Source organism: Mauremys mutica, chromosome 14, assembly GCF_020497125.1.
Source record: "Mauremys mutica isolate MM-2020 ecotype Southern chromosome 14, ASM2049712v1, whole genome shotgun sequence".
Classification (NCBI taxonomy): domain Eukaryota; kingdom Metazoa; phylum Chordata; order Testudines; family Geoemydidae; genus Mauremys; species Mauremys mutica.
Genome location: NC_059085.1, coordinates 28,007,247 through 28,028,217, shown reverse-complemented (window position 1 = coordinate 28,028,217; position 20,971 = coordinate 28,007,247). Strand labels below are relative to the sequence as shown.

General features: G+C 43.5%; 1 protein-coding gene across 4 annotated transcripts in view; it reads left to right on the top strand.

Moving 5' to 3' along the window:
* LOC123349360 overlaps positions 1-20,971 on the top strand; it is a 336,086-nt gene that overhangs the window by 257,368 nt on the left and 57,747 nt on the right. Inside the window, exon 5 of one of the 4 annotated variants that reach the window (XM_044987357.1) lies at positions 12,145-12,508. The exons of 2 other annotated variants lie outside the window; for them this stretch is intronic. In XM_044987357.1, the coding sequence (XP_044843292.1) occupies positions 12,145-12,289 (145 nt within the window). In that variant the 3' untranslated portion in view covers positions 12,290-12,508. Of the gene's footprint in view, positions 1-12,144; positions 12,527-20,971 lie in introns of those variants that run through there. One more of the 4 variants, XR_006573508.1, reaches the window with a different exon arrangement.

Here is a 20,971-nt window from a genome sequence, read left to right as displayed (position 1 = left end):
GGAAAGAACAAGTTAAAAACTGCTTAAACAAGTTAGATGTTTTCAAGTCACCAGGGCCTGATGAAATACATCCTAGAATACTCAAGGAGCTGATTGATGAGATATCTGAGCCATTAGCAATTATCTTCAAAAAATCATGGAAGATGGGTGAGATTCCAGAGGACTGGAAAAGGGCAAATATAGTGCCCATCTATAGAAAGGGGAATAAGGACAACACGGGGGATTACAGACTCATCAACTTAACTTCTGTACCCAGAAAAATAATAGAGCAGATAATTAAGCAATCAATTTGCAAACATCTAGAAGATAATAAGGTGATAAGTAACAGTCAGCATGGATTTGTCAAAAACAAATTGTGTCTAACCTGATAGGTTTCTTTGACAGGTAACAAGCCTTGTGGATAGGGAGGAAGTGATAGAGTGTATATCTTGACTTTATTAAGGCTTTCAATACTGTCTCATATGACTGTCTCATAAACAAACTAGAGAAATACAACCTAGATGGAGTTACTATCAGGTGGGTGCATAACGGGTCGGAAAATCGTTCCCAGAGAGTAGTTATCAGTGGTTCACAGTCAAGCTGGAAGGGCATATCAAGTCAGGTCCCACAGGGATCACTTCTGTATGTGGTTCTATTCAATATCTTCAGTGATTTAGATAATGGCATAGAGAGTACACTTATAAAGATTGTGGGCAATACCAAGCTGGGTGGGGTTGAAAGTGCTTTGGAGGATAGGATTAAAATTCAAAATGACCTGGACAAACTGGATAAATGGTCTGAAGTAAATCGGATGAAATTCAATAAGGACAAATGCAAAGTACTCAATTTAGGAAGGACCAATCAGTTGCACATGTACAAAATGGGAAATGACTGCCTAAAGAGGAATACTGCAGAAAAGGGTCTGGGGGTCATAGTGGATCACAAGCTAAATATGAGTCAACAGTGTAAACATGACCTATGAGGGAAGACTGAAAAAATTGGGTTTGTTTAGTCTGGAGAAGAGAAGACTGGGGTTGGGGTGAGACATGATAACAGTTTTCAAGTGCACAAAAAGTTGTTACAAGGAGGAGGGAGAAAAATTGTTCTCCTTCACCTCTGAGGATAGGACAAGAAGCAATGGTCTTAAATTGCAGCAAAGACAGTTTAGGTTGGACATTAGAAAAAACTTCCTGTCAGGGTGGTTAAGCACCAAAATAAATTGCCTAGGGAGGTTGTGTAATCTCCATCATTGGGGATTTTTAAGAGCAGGTTAGACAAACACCTGTCTGGAATGGTCTAGTTAATATTTAGTCCTGCCTTGAGTGCAGGGAACTGGATGGGAAGACCTCTCGAGGTCCCTTCCAGTCCTACGATTCTATCATTCTATGCTAGATATGCATTCCCCAAGCCTCTCTAAATCCAGTGTTTAAGTTGCGGAAGCACAACTCTAAAACCAGTTATACACACAAATGAAATATACTTGTTGGAAAAATACCAAGGAGAGATTATTAAAAGACTCTAATCATATGTCATTTGTAAACTGGTCAATACGATAAAATCAGTATTGGGACTATACAGTATTATTGCAGCTGCAGTGGATAAGGCTGCATGAAGTTTTCCATTCTAACTTCCATTGTCAAGCTGACCATAATTTTCTAGACAACATAGGAATTCTATCTCAGAAAGTGGCTCACTCAGAACTTGCAAAAATGCAGTGAAATATATGTAATTTATACTCTCACTACACTTTTTCTGGTGGCTAAACCCCTTTCTCCCAATCAAGTTTGTATATGGTTGCCCTGTCACAATAAAATGCCTCCCCTCCATGGGATCCCCTGGGGTCAGCACCAGCATTGTATATTGCTAATGCCTTTATATGCATTGGAAAGTATCTTGGGAAGGATTGAAGGTGTGAGTGTGGAGCGGAAGATTCCTTTGCAGGTTAGAAGAGGCCGAAGGGGGAGGAAGGGAGAAAGGAATGGGTTAACTCAACGATCCAGCTAGGCCCAAAGATAAGGAACGAAATTGCAGCCCAAGGCCAGCACACACAAACAAACACTCTGCTGCCAAACAGCCAGAAGCCTGTATGTCAACCCTGGCCAGCCGTGAGAAAGGAGAACTAAGCCAGATAGAACTGAAGGAGTTGCAAAACTAGTAAGATTGCAAAGGTCAGTGAGTTAAAAAACAACAGTCTCGCGACCCTGAAACCAGAGTGTTTTGGAAAAATTAAGGGAGCAGTGGAAGGCCAGTTCAGACTGGTACTGAGAGCACGGGGGGACGAGGGCCCCTGGATGAAAATGTCCCCGGAAGAACCCAGGACTTAAAAGCCTCCCAAGAACTGAAGCAAGTTGAAGATTTACAGCAGACCCTAGATGACCTGTGCACAGGGCAAAACTCTCGTCTACCCGTCCCCCCCTCTTCTTCTTATGTTATGCCCATTGTGCATGTGTAAGTATAAAAGTGGGTTAGGGCTTGGGCACTAACACTTTCTTCCTCCCTCTGAGTGACGTGGGGTGCACCCAGCACTCTCCGCTGTTATTTGGTTAATAAAGCTTTAAACTTAGTCACTTGGTGTGCTCCTTCGCCTCCTCCCCTAAAGATCCTGTGGCTTCAGCCTGATCACCTGAAGCCCCAGGCAGACAGGTAACATAAATCTGTCACAGCCCCTCACCGTGGTATCTGAGCACTCTGTCCTTCAAAGCAGTAGGAGTATGTGCATATGATGATAATTAGCACCTTCCTGACATTCATTAATTGCCATAACACCTGTGAGGAAGGTAAGTATTAGTATCATATTAGGGGAAAGGTGTTATTGTATCATTAAAAAACAAACATTTAAAGAAAGGTGTGTTGTGGTTGGAGGTAAAAACATGAACTATGATTGCATGAATATTTTAGCAGAATTTTCAGACATCAAACCCTTTATTTACAAAGATACAAGTAGACTTAATTCCTTCATGCTCCCAGGTGACATTGAAAGCAAATTAGATTGGCAGAAATGACATTGCAAAGTAACATGATGGGAAAGCCATATGGCATTAGCTGTTTTACTGGAGATGAACTAGTTTAGTATAACTGTAGAGTGAGACGCTGCTGAAAATGAGTTACCTGCAGTGTGTCACACAAAGTGGTAGGTCATAGAGGGAGGGCCTCAGTGTCTTTTGACAGACAGCAGTTAAATGAAAATTAAAATGAACATTTTATTGAAAGTGCCTGGAAGGAGTGCCACTGAATTGTAGTTGTGCTTTTCAGCAACCATCTTCTGGAATCTTATGGACTGAACATATTACTGTGAATGAGCTGACATTACAATAATGCATCAATCCAAGAAATACAAAAAGAGACAGTTTGTTGAAAACTGCTGTGAAAAAACAAATGTTTCTTTTGTTTAAATTCTTTGGCAGAAATGCATAAACCAACCTACATTCACGTGCCTGATAACACGGGTTTGTTTACTGATTCAGGATTATTGCTTTCCCCCCAGGCCTGTTGTTTATCCACCAAGAAATCTGACACTTCATGTGTGTAAACTAGGCTTCTGCCTGTGATCTAATTCTTCAGGTAGAAGCCTAGGAACTGCCATTCTGGAACAGACCAGTGGTCCATCTAGACCAGTGTCTTGTCACTGACAGTGACCAGTTGCTTCACAGGGAGATGGAGGAAATCCTGCTACAGACATAACATAAGCCAGCCTCTAACTAAAGGCGGAAGGAACTTTTCTTGTAGCCATGTTTGGGCACATCCAGTATCTCTGGCATGTAACGTTTTGGAAAACATACCTGAAGGGACATGACTTAACCAGCAGTACAAACAATTGTTTTTCAAGGGCTCCATCACTCACAGAGGAAGCGGGAGCCTAAGGAACATTCTTTACTCCTTTGTGTGGGCTACTCCAATTGCCAGACCCTGTGTACTGGGGAACAGTAGCTGCCAAAAGGCTACTACCCCATCTCCTGTGGGGTAGGGTAGTGGGCACAGCCATGGCTCCTCCCCACCCCCTCATCAGTTTGGTCGGCCCAGCTGAGCCAGAGTGGAAGGTGAAGTAAACTGTTCTAGGGAAACGGCTGCTGCAGCTTATTTCTCCTAAAGAGCAAAGGTGACGCAAAATCAGACTGTGACTCTAAGGCTTTGCTGTGCTCCTTGGACAGTGCAGCTCCACACTGGCCCTTGCTCAGGCTGGATTGCAGGATGCCTGTCCAGCCCCAAGTGAAGAAATGCACATAGACTCGTGTTGATATCTGGTTGATATTAATGCGTACATCAGCAAGTCAAGGAAATGCTCAAATTGTTTACACACACTTACTGATTACTAAATTAGACAATTACAAATCACACAGAAATCAATGTAAATGTCTAGTTCACATGCACAACATAAACTTCATTTTTCATGGCACGTGAGCTGCTGTAGCTTGAACCAAATCCTCTGGTTGACAGCAGGCTCCAAACATAGAGGAGTCAAAGCCTCACAGCTTTATTCAAATAGCTGCAATAGCATGTAAGTATCTGCATCTTTCCAAGGCTGGGACTGATGCTTACTCTACAAGATGCACCATGTTCTATTGCATGAGCACGTGTATCTTTGTCCTGTTTGTTCTTGCTCCTCTTATCTTTCCTGCCTGCAGAAGTGTGGGTACCTATTATCAGTGGTGAGCTGCAGCCGGTTCGCGAGAACCGGTTGTTAAATTTAGAAGCCCGTTTAGAACCGGTTGTTCCTGGAGGGACAACTAGTTCCAAAAGGGCTTTTAAATTTAACAAAAGCTCTAGCAGCTTCCTACCCTTCCCCCGGCCCCAGCTCACCTCACTCCGCCTCTGCCTCCTCTTCTGAAGCTCCTCCGGCTTCTCCTCCCCCTCCCCAGCTTCCTGTGAATCAGCTGTTCATGCGGGAAGCCTGGGAGGGCTGAGAGGGAAGCAGCGGCTTCCACCAGGTGAGCTTGAGCTGGGGCCGGGGGGCGGGGGCGCCAGCGGGAGGAAGGCTCCAGGCGCTGCGCCGCCCGGCGAGGTCGCGGCTGGCCCCCGGGTCCAGCCGGGTGGCGCGGCTCCTGTCCCCCGGGTCCAGCTGCGACCTCACCGGGCAGGGTGGCGCGGCTCCTGCCCGGCCCCAGGTCCGGCCGTGACCTCGTCCGGGCGGCGCGGCTCCTGCCCGGCCCCCGGGGCCGGCCCCTGGGTCCAGCCGGGCGGCGCGGCTCCTGCCCCCCGGGTCCAGCTGCGACCTTGCCGGGCAGTGCGGCGCGGCTCCTACCCGGCCCTCGGGTCGGCCCCGACCTCAGCCGGGTGGCGTGGCTCCTGCCCAGCCCCCGGGTCCGGCCGGGCGGCGTGGCTCCTGCCTGGCCCCCGGGTCCGGCCGCGACCTTGGCCGGGCAGCGCGGCTCCTGCCCGGTCCCTGGGTCCGGCCCCAACATCGGTCGGGTGGCTCCGGTCCCAGCCCCAGCCCAGCTGGGCCCCCACCTCCAGGCAGCACGGTAAGGGAGCAGGGAGTGCGTGTTGGATAGAGGGCAGGGGAGTTGGGGGGGTGGATTCGTGTCGGGGCGGTCAGAGGGCAGGGAACAGGGGGATTGAACAGGGGCAAGGGTCCCGGGGGGGCAGTCAGAAAGAAGCAGGGGTTGGATGGGGCGGTGGGGGGCAGTTAGGGGTAGGGATTCCAGGGACAGTCAGGGGACAGAGAGAAGGGGTGGTTGGATGGGGTAGGGGTCCCGGGGTGCCATCAGGAATGAGAGAAGGGGTTGGATGGGGTGGCAAGGGGCAGTCAGGGGACAGGGAAGGGGGGTGGATAGGGCACGGGTCCTGGGGGGGGGCTATCAAGGAACATGGGGGAGTTGAATGGGGCAGGAGTCCCCGGGGGGGGCATGACCCCCTCATGGGGTGAGGAGGAGGGAACCGGTTGTTAATATTTTGGCAGCTCATCACTGCCTATTATTGAATATCACACTCCCCAGTTTAAAGCTGCACGCTAGTAACATTTTAAAGTAGTAATTGGGGAGACTCACCCAGTCAAATTGATCCCCAGTGCTAGTCCAGAGGTGTATTTTTATAATGTGTGACATCTATAACAAAATCAGGAAATGAAAACAAAACAGCGGAAACATACTAAGGAGGTGGGCAGCCGAGTTGGAAGATGATGTTTGGGGTTGGGAAGTTATTGTAGGATGTCTGTGTCTCCTCTTGAATGCTGTGCGGGTGGTGTGGCCCTGAGTGGCACCCAAGTTGGATGTTTTATTAAAACCATTTTATTTCAGTTCTGTAGCCTGGTTAAAGACTAGGATAGGCACGGTGAATTAATAAGGGAATGTGAGGAAGAGAAATAAACTGCTATTACTACTATCATCATTACTAGGCACACCAGCTTGGAGAGGGAGAGGGAATTCTGCCTCTGATACCTGAGGTTAAGCCAGACTCCTTTACCTCAGACTGCTTCCAGGGCACCAAGTCCTCCCATCTTCCAGGTATCCACTCTCTGCTTTACACCTGACCTGCAGTGTCTATTAGACTTGCCATGACACTCATCTAAGAAGAGGGATGTACAAACATGTATCTCTCTCCACTATATGTATTCTCTGCTAAGGCTGGATTTCAAACACAGATATTGAATCAGACGGGAAGAGATTACAAATCTCTCATTTGGTCACTGTCAGCTTTTTCCTTTGAGGTTAGGAAACAAAAATTAAACCCAACCATTAAGGCCAAAGTTCTTTACCTTCTGTAGCATGGAGAGAAAGGGGAAAACCATTAGTCCCCTTGGTGAGCGCCTTTCCACACACCAAGAGTGCACCTTTGGGTAGTAACACACCCTTCTCTTCTTGCCCACGCATTTACTACATATTCTGATGGAAATTTTGTTTATTTCAAAATTTCCCATAGAAAAAAAATTGTTTCCAGTTGACACTTTAAAACAAAACAGAGGTTTTATTTTGACTTAAAATGTTGTTTCATTGTTTTTTTTGAAACCACAAAAGCAAAAAACAAACAAACAAAAAACAACCTGTTCTGTTAAGTGAAAAGGAAATGAACATTTTCAGTTTGAAATTTCCCCCTGGAAAACCAAATTTTTTCACCTGAAAATTTTCAAGATTTTTCATTCAACATTTCTTATGGGGAAAATGGTTTTCTTATCAGCTGTACGACAGGGAAAATACATAATGGGGCTTGAAATTGGGGCTTGCACTGACTCTGGAAACCTAAGTAGATGGAAGTCATAAGTGGACTATCCAGGTTGTACCAAGAAGTCACTGCTCACTGTAATGAATGGGGGTTATAGCTCTCCCATCTCTCTAAAATTCCAGTGTTGAGGATCTTAACACCTGCCATAGAACACTACAGGGCACTTATTTTTTAACAAAGTATTTTTGATTTAGTCCCTCATCACAATATGGCTTAGGTAGAGACATTCTGATTGGCCTGGTCAGCTCTGTTGGACATTCTAACCAACATAGCAGTTGGAATTCAAGGAGTGACAGAGAGAGAGAGAGAGCTTACCTGTCTTGCCTATTTTATGATTTTATTCATCCTTCTTTTAACCTCTCAGCTTTGCCAAGAGTCACTTGAGCAGGTAGAAATTGAGGTTCCAATGAATTGGAATTTGTGACGGTAGCTGATGATCTGGCACCCATTTCTCTGTGCAGCTCGAGGTGTTGCTAGGTCTCAGTGAAATTGTTGACCTGACCACATGTGTTATGTGCCACCCATAAGATGTCTTCAATGTTATTTTAAATAATGCAGAACCTATTGAGTTTTACTGGCTCTGTTCTCCAGTTATTTATGCCGTTACGCATCTTGACTTTCTCCGTCTCTTAAAAGCCAAACATTCCAATTATGCAAAATGGGTGTTTCTGCCATTATGACAATTCTGTGCTTTACAGGGGCTTCTTTTAACATGCATTAGGGCAAATCCACACAACAACAATAAAAACCATAACTGTGCTAGAAGGCAATTATTTGGATTTCCCCTATTCTTGTGGAAACCCTGAGTTTGTCAAAGATCAGGGTCAAATTCTGTTACACCTGAGCAGCCTCTTCCCATCAGTTTTAGAGCTGTCCCTAGATATCATAATAGGTGTATTCATCCGAGTTTGAACTCACTGCTGAGGTTTGACATAACTATATAAGATGACAAAATTGTTATACGGGATTGGAACTGAAGAACAAGGTGTCAACACTTGAAAAACACAAAACCTGCCTATCCAATTCCCATCACATATTGCAACAAGAAGCAGGCATTTCTGATTTCTGCCTTTGTATATTATTAAAGCCAAAGAAGGCACAGCACTTAGTAAACAACCCAAATAATCCTTTTCAAAGACAGAAAAATTTTCTCCTCTAAGTTTCAGGGTGCAAATGACTGCAGGAGCCATGTGTTACTAATCTCAAAACTACACAAAGTCATTAACAAGTTAACATATAGTTTCACAAAGAACATTTGTAGGCCCTCCCCCTAAAAAAATCTCTAAAGCATTTTACATTTGAAATGAAAACGCCTTCTTTACTTTGTTTCAAATTAACATCTCACTGGAGCCATATAGTGACAGCGTAAATAGTGATTTTTTTTCAGCCTTCTGGCTTCCTTCAGCACCAGAATAGCAATGATGCAAATACTCTAATTCAGATGCTTAGACCACTAGGTTCAAGCAAAGCCTCTCTCCCATACTGGGTTTGGCAGCATAATTTAAAGGACATTGTCCCACTTACAGTATTGCAGAAGCGTGTCCTGAATGTGATAGGGCTCAGTTCTAAAAGCTAGTTGAAATGCTCTGAAATTTCCCAAGCTCACAATGGTGTCAGTGGCCAGTCAGAAAGGGACAATTACAAATTGGGAAGCCATTGCCCACTCTGCCCAGTTGGATGTTTAAACAAAGATCAAGTTTTCAGGAGTGTTTTTTGTGGATTCTCAGGGCCATGATTCCAGCTCACACACAGAAATGTATTTCACTGAGATACCCCCTTCACCTGATTACCAACCACACAAAAGAAGATCCAGGCTTTAACCTGCCCCGAAACAATGGTCAGCACTGAACCATTTCAGAATATTACAAGGCAGGTGCTGTCATCTCTTATGTCTCTAGGAGATGAAAGACAACTTGTAACTCTGGACATCAGCTGCGAACTATGGACCATATTGTAAATCAGTGCCCACTTTGATCACTTGTCAGTGGCATCTTAGACTTACACCAAGTCACTTCCAAAACTACTCCCTGGCTCACTTATCTGGCCTTGGTTATTTGGATGTTGCTAATCACTTCTCTTGCCATGGAAAAGAAGACCCCTTTCACCAACTCCCCTAAATGTGCTTCAGGCCTCCCCTGCAGAAATCTGAAAACTCAAACTCAAAATTCCCCCAGCAAGTATGCTTGGGATGGAGGAGGCTGGACCTGTTCCCTTCCCTGCCAAGATATCCAAGGTTTAGGAGGACAATATGCCTCCCCTCCAAGATGTCAGTGCTGTGTACATAGAGATGGAGGAATGGGATTTTTGTGGGGGCTGTGGAGGGGAGGGGAGAATGAAGCAGGGGCCACAAGGCTGCTGAGGTCCTTCATACATGTGGATTCAAATAATTTGCTCTTAACTGATGGATAAATATCAAAATCAAATTCCAAACCTCCTGACATCATTTTGTCTGTGTATTTACAGTAGTGATTTTGGGGGTGAGAGTTGAGGGATTTTGTGTATGGTTTGTTTTGCTACAATGGTGCTGGTTTGCTGTGTGCCCTTATATAATTTTGCTCCTTAAACTGGGGTTTGCATTTCTTAAATTGTATCCCCTTGTTCTAGAAGCAAAAATTATTTTAAAGTAGCGAATAACAATTCTGTTTGTGAGTCACAAAGAAACAGGTGAAAAATGGGAACTGTAAAATGCTCCATGCTCCTGTAGGCTGTGAATCCAACCCCCCTATCAAAACCAGAGGTGGTTTTAATTCAGCACTTGAGAAAACAAAACACAACAACAGAGCTTCTGCGAAGGCAAAGGAAAAAACATCTCTGGCTCATCCTTGCTCTCGTTCATTGTGATGCTACTATGGTAACTTCAGGAAAAAAAGAAAACAGCCTTCATAACCTTGAAATGGGAGCATTGTGTTCTGTGGCAGCTGAGTCGCTTTCTTTATTAACCCAAGCGACTTTCATAACAGTGTACATCTGGCTATTTTCACTTAATACTAGTCCTTTTAATCTTTCTAGCCACGATGACTAATTTGTTTCTTACTGAATCATTTCAAACACTTCCTTCCTAATGAGAATGATCTCCATCTGTTTTGTCAAGGTACTTCTTCACTTCCTCTAGAAACATTTCTTAGGGATAAGTTATTTCCCTTAATATGGGCAGTCAGAATGAAGCAGCTAATTCAAAAGAGAATTATAATATAAGTAGAGCTGGTTGGAAAATTTGTTCTTGCTAAATTCCTGTTAACATTTTTTCAGTTAAAATATTTCTTTCCCACAGGAGATTTCAAAACAAATTGAAACAAATATTTTCATTTTGTTCTGAAGTGTCATAAAATAAAATGAAAATTTTTGGTTTTGACCTACAATGTAATTTTGGTTGTTTTTCGAGACTGAAAATTACTAGTGATTTTTTTTATTTTTGGATTTTTCTGGATTCCCCCCCCACACACACACACTTTCTCTTTCTTGCTGTCTCTCAATTTTTTAATGTTTGGAAAACAGTAAAAAAAAAAAAGGTGTGAAAAGTGGATCCAGTGGGGGAAAGAAAGAGGGACAGAGGTGGAAGTAAAAAAGGGAAATGAAAGTGGGGGGGGACAAATCTGAAAATGAAAAACGGAAAGGTTCAGTTTCAAAAAAATAAATTTAAATGACTTTTTAATTTAATAATTTCCATTCATAAGAAACTGTTTTTAATTTTCTTGTAAAAAATGAGGGAAAAAAGTATACATCGACCTTTTCCTGTTTCTTACCACATTTTCTGATGGAGAGAAGATTTTGGTTGAAAAAATTTGAGCCACTCTAATTATAAGAGCACTGGAAGCAGCATGTCCTCTTAGGGTATGTCTACACAGTCAGGGGCAAGGAGCCTCTCAGCCCCAGTTGGGGGCTCACGTAGCTAGCACTCTGAAAATAGCTGTGTAGATAGCACTTTGAAGTTGCTGAGGCTCTGAAGCCTAGGGAGGGGGGTCTCTGAGCCTCCCAGCCGGAGCCACAACTTCAAAGCTCTGCCTGCACAGCTATTTTTAGAGTACTAGTGCAAGCCCCACTAGCTGAAGTCTGTTGAGCTGGACTGAGAGACTTGCTGACGTGAGCTGTATAGATATAACCTTAATTTTCATTCATCACCTCCTCACTGGTCATTCAGAAACCAGAGTGTTTCTAAACTCTAGAGAACTCTTATGGTGCTAAGAGCAGAGCAGTGCAATTGAAACTTATGTACAGACAAGCCCATCTGTGGTCCTGGGCCTGAACTATATTCCCTATTCTCCAGTTACAGGAGGGAGCTGGCCCTGTAAGATTATGTCTACACTGAACCTTGGAGGTATGATTCCCAGTACAGACAGATGGTGTATTTTAGCACACTAAAAATAGCAGTCTGGATGCTGCAGCACAGCCAGCGGTTCAAGCCAGCTACCTGTACTCGGACCCAGGAGGTTGGACGGACTCGGACTCGGGCAGCTTACCTGAGCTATCACCTATGCCACAGTGTCCACAATGCTATTTTTAGTGCACTAGCTGGAGCTGGGCTACTGTGAGTCTGTCTATCTACACTGGGAATCTCACCTCCCAGCTGCAGTGTAGACATAACCTAAGAGGGTTCTGCGCTCTCCTGTGACATGATCTCTGCCAAACACAAAGAGACTCTGAGACTTGTAATCCAGCAACTCTGGGAACTGTAGGTAGCTAACAAAGTATACTGGATATAGAAAATAGCTTGATTTCCTCAGTCTAGGAATGATCAGAGAGAAGGGTAGAATCTGCTATGGGTCTCTCTACCAAGAGGGACATCAGGCAAAATCAGCGCACCTACGCTTCTCAAGGGAAAGGTGTTAAGGAAGAAACTTGCAGAGGAAGTCTTGAAAGGCCGTATACAAAGGACCATTTGGGCACTGTGACTGAAAGGAAATTAACCCCTGGGGAAAGGGCAGAAGGTTTTCTGATGACCCCCTTGTAGCCCCAAGAATCGGTGGGTTGGTTTTTTTTAAATTTTCTCTCTCTGTTTTGTTCTCTGTTCAGTCTGGAAGAGGAGTCTGATTTATCTGGAGTGCTAAAACTCACCCAGCCAATGGGGATACTGAAACAGGCAAATCAGATGCTGGGAAGTTCAGTGGCACCCTCCCAACATAGAAATGCTACCATGTACATTATACCCACACAGTGACAGACATGGATATTTTGCTCTAGTCAGTAATGGAACCAGGATGGCATCCAATTGTTCCTGTACTGAGAAGAGGTTGGTTGGAACAGTAGCCTGGGCCCAGAATGAACAATGCAGTTCTTGAATTACCTGGGATCTTTCTCTTTGAAACCTGTTTTATAATGTTGGTGAAGTGGGAGAATTTTACCACTTGATTTGTTGTTACTAAATTCTTTTCAAGCATGTTTTGTCAGATTTAATAAAAACACATACAAAATAATGCAACCATCTGTCAGACATACTTGCTTTTGTGTTGATAATATTGGAGAGACCATTACACATCACCTAGAAAGTTCCCTTTGTTACACCGATACAGAGTAAAAACCAATGTCAAATCAACGTTAGACCCTGTTATGTAACTGCAGCTCTTCCTGACTTCCTATATCTGCTGAGCTACAGGTAGTCTAGAAACTCTTATGCAGATGTGTCTGGTACTGTTCTGGAAGATAGATCCCTACTTTGTCAAAGGAGTTAATAATGTGACCGAGTCTTGCTGGTGAGGGGAAAGAGACTCAAGGGTAAAAGGAGTTTTTCCTCCACCTGTACCAAGGAATTGACTGAGACATTGTGGGACATTTGCCAGGGCTAATAAGAGCTTTAATTGCAGCAAGTGCTAACGTTAAGGTAACATAAAATTGGAGCTTCATTATAACCCTCTCTTTTGACATGTACATCAATATCTTAAACAGGATTCTTCTTGGCGCAAATGTTCCATCCCAGCTCTTGGCTTAGAATTGAACATTTTTAAATTTGAGCAGTCTTGTCTGCCCTTCTCAAGTTGTGAAGGAGCATATACTTTTCCAAAGGCAGGGACGTTCTCACTCAGACAAATCAAAATGGCTGAACTTTACAATATGACATTTTCAGATTGGCTCGTCCACACTGAACACAAGGAGTGAGAGTCTATGATACACTCCTAGAAGGCACAGCCCAGGGGAAAGGGGGGACTATGGTGGCTTAAAGTCATTTTTGTGCTCTCCGCATCCTGGCTGCTCTGGGGGCAGGAAGAGGGCCCTGGCATAATCTAGACCTGCGCTGAAGGCTGTTGATTATAGCAGCCTCCTGAGGGTGCCCTATGTAGCAGTGTTGTGCAGAATTCCACAGTCCTGCATGCTGCAGCTCTGCCCTGCAGGGCAAGTTTTAAGGGGAGGGCAAGCAGGGCAGTTGCCCCGGGCGTCAATTTCTGGGGGTGCCACATCACAGTGCCACTCTGCATTTTGGTTTTTGCTCCACTGATCTGACTGGCCGGACAAGGGGGGTGGGGGGCACTGAAAATGCCCGGAGCTGACCCTGCTGCCCTGACACACCCCTCCTGCCCTAGCCCTACCACCAAATTGTGTCCTGTACCAAGACTTGTTAAGGGGTCCTGAGGAGGCAACCTTATGGCTGTCTTCTACAGTTCCTGTGCTGGAGGAATTCTCCCCTGGCCAGAACCAGGGCTTCTTTATGTGTCTATTTCTGTGGTGCTTTTTAAATGTATATTATTAAATTAACATTCATGAGCCTGCTCCTGCAAAGCCTTGCCCTCTCTTGTGTGTGTAGGATGACTGAGCTTAACAGATAGCAAGGAACTTAATTACTAAAAATAACACTAGGGGAAATTATTTTAAGGAAAACTTGACTTTTTAATATTTCTTGTTTTCAAGTTTTAATTAAGCATTTGCTGTATACTAGAATAGTATATTTACTCTTAATGTCACGTTTGTGTTACATTTGTGAGTATTAAATACATCCCTTTCAACTGTAATACAGAGCACCTGACATGTAGCTGAGTATTTTTACAACAGCAGAATACAATTAATTCATAAGAACAACAGCTAAAAGAACTCATGTTGACAGAAAAGGGAAAATAGGGTAGACATAACCTTTGTCTAGGGAACAATCATACGATTCATGGAGTGACCTTGAAACACAGTTCATGCTGGTTAAGAGTTTGTACCAGACATTTACTATGGGGGTGGGGAGGTGCTACTGCACGGAATGAAATCTACATTCACTACTAAAATATAAACAGTTACATTCAGGGTCTGACTCAGGCCCATTCAAGTTCATGTGAGTCAATGGGAGCCTTTCTATGCAATTCCCATTCAGTAGGCTCTGGATCAGGCTCAAACAAAGCAAGGTTATGAATGTGAATGAGTTGCCTAAATACCTTTGAGGATCTGTGTCTTGGCCACTAACATGTGCTGATTCTATTATAAATAGAATCTAAATGAAATTTGTCTTAGGTACTCATATAACCACCATCACCATAGTATCTGAGTGCCTCACAATCTAGAATGCATTTATCTTTCCCTGGTGAGAAAATGAAATGCTATTATCTCCATTTTACAGATGAGTAACTGAGGCACAAGATCACACTGGAAGTCTGGTCAAACAGAGCAACTGAACGCTGGTGTCTTAGGGTATAACTACCCTGCAATAAAACATCCCTGGCTGGCTCGTGTCAGCTCGGGCTGAGGGGCTATATAACTGCCGTGTTGACATTTGAGTTTAGCCTGGACTCCGGGATCTGGGATGCGGGAGAGTGAGGAGGGTCCCAGAGCCTGGGCTCCGCCCAAGCTCAAATGCCTACACTGCAATTTTACAGGGCCGCCCAGAGGATTCCGGGGGCCCGGGGTCTTCGGCGGCGGGGGGCCTTTCCGTTCCGGGACCCGCCGCCGAAGTGCCCCAAATACCCGTGGCGGGGACCCCCCGCCGCCGACGCGGGACCCGCCGCCGAAGTGCAGCCCGGTCTTCGGCGGTAATTCGGCGGAGGGGGGCCCCCGCCGCGGGTCTTCGGGGCACTTCGGCGGCGGGTCCCGGAACGGAAGGGCCCCCCGCCGCCGAATTACCGCCGAAGACCGAGCTGAACTTCGGCGGCGGGTCCCGCTCCGTCTTCGGCGGTAATTCGCCAGCGGGGGGTCCTTCCGCCCCAGAGCGGAAGGACCCCCCGCCAGCGAAGACCGGGAGCAAAGAAGCTCCTGCGCCCGGCCCCGCAAGAGTTTTCCGGGCCCCCCGGAGCGAGTGAGGGACCCCGCTCCAGGGGCCCCGAAAAACTCTCGTGGGGGCCCCTGTGGGGCCCGGGGCAAATTGCCCCTCTTGCCCCCCCCCCTCTGGGCGGCCCTGCAATTTTATAGCCCTGCAGCCCAATCCCCACAAGCCTGAGTCCCCTGACACGGGTCAGCAGCAAGTGTTTAATTGCAGTGGAGAATACCCTTAAGTCCAAGTCCAAGACTAGTACCTGAACCACTGAACCTTCAATCATCTGATTCTCTTTTATAGTTCTGTATGAGAATCTGTACAAAGATTTGTCTGCTTTAAAAAATAAATAAATAAAAATAAAACCATACGCTGTGAAATACTAGCTCCACTGAAGTCAATGGCAAAACTCCCATTAACTCCACTGGAGTCAGGATTTCACCGTACCGTCTAAATTCAAAGACGCCTTAAGGGTATCAAACAAACATGTTTGCTATTCAAAAGGAAATGTGAAATAGAAGGACACTAATTTCAGTGTGCTAAGCATAATGGGGAACTGTGATTGCCGGAGTCTCTCAGACATAGGCACCTCCTGCAAGTACTTGAGCACCCTCAGCTCCTATTGAAATGAAGAGATGCTAAATGTCCTCCATTTTGTCTAAAGTTTGGAGATGTGGTTCATTTTTGTGCAACTGTACATAGCCTGGGGTTTTGGGTCTTCCTTGAAAAACATTTTCTGTCTCGTTTGTATTTTAGTTTTCTGCTATATTTTCTTATGCCCATTCATACCCCATGGATTTCAATGAGCAGATATGCTCCTAAAGTTCTTATGTAGTTTTTGAGTGTATGTTTTGTTTTGTTGGATTTCATTTTTACACACCCTTTTGGATGGATAAAATGTAAATATCTGAAGCTTTGGTTGTATCAGTAGCATCAAGCTCTTTGGGCAGGGCATATCTCTGCTATAAGCTTGTACAACAGAGCTGATCAAAAATATTTCATCAAAACTTTTTTTTCCCTCCTGATGGAAAATGGCATTTTGAATAAATGGAAATGTTTGTAAGAATTTCTATGTTCATCAAAAATGTTCAGGGTTTTTTAAAAGATTTTTAATTATTTTTTGAAGAAAATAAAATTTGTTACCCATGTTGCCCTAGCAGTATTATGTACAGCCCTTGGTGAAAGTGGCCAGGTGCTTCCTGGTGCTCTTATAATATAAATAATAAATAACTGTTTCCCCTTTGATTATTTATTATGTCAATCAATGAGAATGGGGTCAAATACTGATCCCGTTAAACTCAATTTTGCCACTGACTTCAGTGGGTCTAGAAATTGGCATAAAACGTGGTCTATTAATTGACATTTAAAAAAAATACATGTTGATCTATCACAAAGGCTCCACATAAAGCAGGTCTACTGGTCATTTAGAAAATGATACCTGCCCACCCAAACCTTAGTGGCAGGAAAAAACCTGCAATGTTTACTTGTGATCATTGACGCTTCTTGGGTTACTCAGTAGAGTTTTATGGTTTCACTCATACATTTTATAAGTATTTAGCAGTGTAGCAAATCAAAAGATTCACATTTGTAAACTACTATGCAATTTCTGCTATATGTGCTGAGAGACATCCCTCCTGCCACTGAATCTCAAGAATTAACCTTTGCTAATGTGTATGTGAACTTAGCCATTATGAACACTCCCAGAACTGAAAGAAATTGGCAGGCACCCATTGTAAATATTTGTATGAAACTATTCAATTTTAAAATCAAGACCTTAAAAACTAAAATAGTTACTGACCTTTTAGCTCATGTATAATTAAAACAGGTTCTAATGTTGTGCATATAAATAATAGATAGCTATTTTCTCAGATCAATGCCTTCTCCTGTTTCTTATAAAACATTTTTAAGTATAATTATTCTGCCTTTAAGTTTAATAGGAAAATTTGATGTGCTAGCAACTACTGGTTGATCTTTATACATTTTTCAATTGCAAATTGCACTTTAAAAATGCAAACAATTATTAATATTGATTTGGACTAAAACAATATTGAGTTTCAATACATTTCTGGCTCTTTTATGAATTACCCTGCACAGCCAGAGTGATTATGATGAAAGAGTATTTGCACGCTCAATTTCTTTTCAGCAAGAAACCTTGAAGAGTGCTAGTTGTGTTCATGCTGATAATGATAAACCCATACATTCAAGAAAATAAGACTATTTTAAAAGTTCTCAGCTGCAGCATAATAAATTAACATTTCATTCAATATATAGAGCCCCTATATCATACGAGCTGAACTTTTGCTGCTGGTTTTCTAACAAATATTTGATAATTTAGTTACACTACAAACCTCTGCAACAAACCTGCATTTTGGTCATGCATCAAAGGCAATTATAAAATCTTTCAATCCTAACACTAAGTACAGTGCAGAATAGATTCATGCCCAGGAATGTTGTAATATGTCAAGTTATTTAAATTCCATTATGGTGTAGGTTTCTGTTTCATAGTCGTACTTTTGAACAGTTCACAGTTTTATCGGTTTAGGTGTTTTGAATTTTTCCTCCATTCTCAACCATTATCTCGGGGTCTGCTCGCTAATTGCTTATTTGTGTGTCCTTGCATCACATCAAAGGACCTACCTGAAGGTTTGCCACTCTCCCCAGGCCATACTGCCACTGTGGTCACCAAGCGTATTCAAGCTGGATCCTCATCATTATAAAAGAGAGGGAGAGACTGGCAGGGCTCCTAGATTCTGGGACTTACTCCCTCAGTTCAGAGAATTTCCAATCGTTTATTTGGTAATTTTCTGGCCACACTATGAAAGACACCTGTTTGATATGGTCTCTGCAGCAGGGCTCAAGTCATGCCACAACACTGTTCTGGCACTTTTGGCGAGAGCATTCTGGCACTTCTTTGAAGTGGGTTCGGGCACTTCTTTTAGGACTGGAGCACAGCTCTGGAGAAGGCTTACATGTTTCCAAAATGATGAAGGGCCAAGCTCCTGTGATTTTAGCTGCTGAGGTTTAATTGTTATATTTATTATTAATTATGTTGGGGCACAACGAGCCTTGAATAAATGTCTTAATTTATATAGATTAAAATTTATAATGGTGAAGGTAATTAACATTAGAACAATTTACGAAGGGTTTTGGTGGATTCTCCATCACTGACAAATTTTTAAGATTGGATGTTTTTCTAAAATATATGCTCTAGAAATTATTTTAGGGGAGTTCTATGTCCTGTGTTATACAGGAGGTCTGACTAGATAATCACAATGATCCCTTGTGGGTCTGTAATCTATGAAAATAAAAGGCAAAAGGAAATTATGACATTTAATAAATAACGTAATTATTTAAAAAAATCTTGTGGATTTTAAAGTCAATCTCATGATATTGCGAGGGTCTGACTCATGATTTTTGAATGCTCGAGGGTGTATACATTTTACATAGTTGTTAAACTAACAGAATGAAATTAAACACAATGTTCCTATGAAATGTATGTGACATTGGTATTCACATAGCTTCATCCTTCTATAGGTTCAGTAGTAACTGCATAGGACAGTGGTTCTCAAAGCCGGTCAGCCACTTGTTCAGGAAAAGCCCCTGGCGGGCCAGGCTGGTTTGTTTACCTGTCATGTCCGCAGGTTTGCCCGATTGCAGCTCCCACTGGCTGTGGTTCGCCGCTCCAGGCCAATGGGAGCTGCTGGAAGTGACGCGGGCCGAGGGATGTACTGGCCGCCACTTCCCGCAGCCCCCATTGGCCTGGAGCGGTGAACCACAGCCAGTGGGAGCCGTGATCGGCCAAACCTGCAAATGCGGCAGGTAAATAAACTGTCCCAGACCGCCAGGGGCTTTCCCTGAACAAGTGGCAGACCGGCTTTGAGAACCACTAGCATAGGAGATTCTGTGTGCGCTAGTGGATAGAACACTGCACTGGGACTCAGGATACTTAGGTTCTATTCTTGACTCTGCCACTGGTCTGGTAAGTAATCTTAGTCCAGTCACTTCACTGAACCGTGCCTCAGTTTCCCTATATATAAAATGTATATAATGATATTACAGCACTTTGAGATCTACTGATGAAAAGCACGGTATAAGAGCTAGATGTTATTCTATACCCATGTCAGTTGGCCAGGAATTTTGTTTCTCAGTATTGTGCTCAAGTTCTCATAAAACCAGTTCCATTTCTCTCAATTATTTATCTTGATTTTTGAGTACAGCTGATCAAACTATTTTGTCGACTGTTTGTTGATGAAAAATGGCTTTTTACAAAACATATTCTGTTTTGGTCAAATTTTCACAGCAGAAAAACTCATTTTCTGACTAGGCTTAATTTTTATATGCTTTACTGAGATCAACAATAATACATGTCGTACTCAATAAGCATGTGGGGTAATGGATACAGTATATTCCCAAATCTTCAGCTGGTGCAAATCAGCATAGATCCACTGAGTTCCATGGCGGTATTCCAGTTTTGACCTGGCACAATGCTTTTTACTGAATAAGAAATGAAAGTGCAGCTCTTGTTTAAGGAGAAAGTGGATTGTTCTTGCACATTTTTCTTCAGATTGATCCAGATCATGTGAAGGATACATAGTAACTTGCTTGTTAACTAAATGCTTTTTAACAAGATTAATCCTAGATAAGCAACTGCAACTTTGTTTGTATCTGACAGTCCATCCTGTCAGAATGCAAAATGTTGGCTGTGGGTTTTTTAAAAGGCCAATATGCTTGGGAATATGGGCATTGGGTGCAAGTGCAGTGGCTGTTTTCCTCCTTTTTCTCTCTGAGGGCTCACTCTTGGGTTCTACACCAAACAGCTTCCATCGTAATAAACAAATCAGAACAGATATCAGGGGCAGTGGCTTTATTTTGCTACCTTAGGAGGGATCCACAGAGCTAGACACTGCAATGTGTCCTTTTTGACTGCTTTCTATTTCTCAGTGAAGTCCCATTACTCTCATAGTCCTAGTGGCTACAGGCTGGGAACAAATCTCAGGTTCACTCACTAAGGAAATAGCTGGCCAGAGAGACTAACAACTCTGATCTTAAAGGCCATACTTTTGCTGCCATTACCTGTATTGCTGTTGTTGCTCTATTCAATTCCATTGGAGTTGTGTGAAACAAATCCTCCTAAAGAACAAGTTTATGAGTCCCAGTATATTCCAAATCAATTCTTTGCTTAGTGCCAGTCCCAAGACTCTTGCTGCTACCACCAAAATGCTCATTTGAAGTTCATTGGGAGCAGTTTCTCTTCTTCCAGACTGTATGCATCTCCTCTTATTTGAGCATGAGTGAACTCTCTATAGGCACTAAATCTGGCACTCTCTGATGGCTTTGTATGCATGCAGTCTTGCTCCAGATGACAGATTGTGGCCTGGTTTTCAATATGAATCCAATAGATCAAAAGAAGAGCTAACATTTTAGAATAATATTTTTTAAAAGCCAAATCATTCTGCATATGATTTCTGACCCACTTGCTGTGAGTAATACGTGGGTTGCCCGTTAGTAATATGCAACGGAGGGACTGGAACTTAGCTGTACTGTGCTGGGTGTCACATGTTGCTGTAAAAGTTTAATGTACCAAACTGTGGAAGCCATTAAGGCAACCCCTGTGGTTCTAGATAGTAATGTTTCATCTCTGCAGCCTTCGTGACAGGGGGTAACAATGACTGCAGTTCACACACA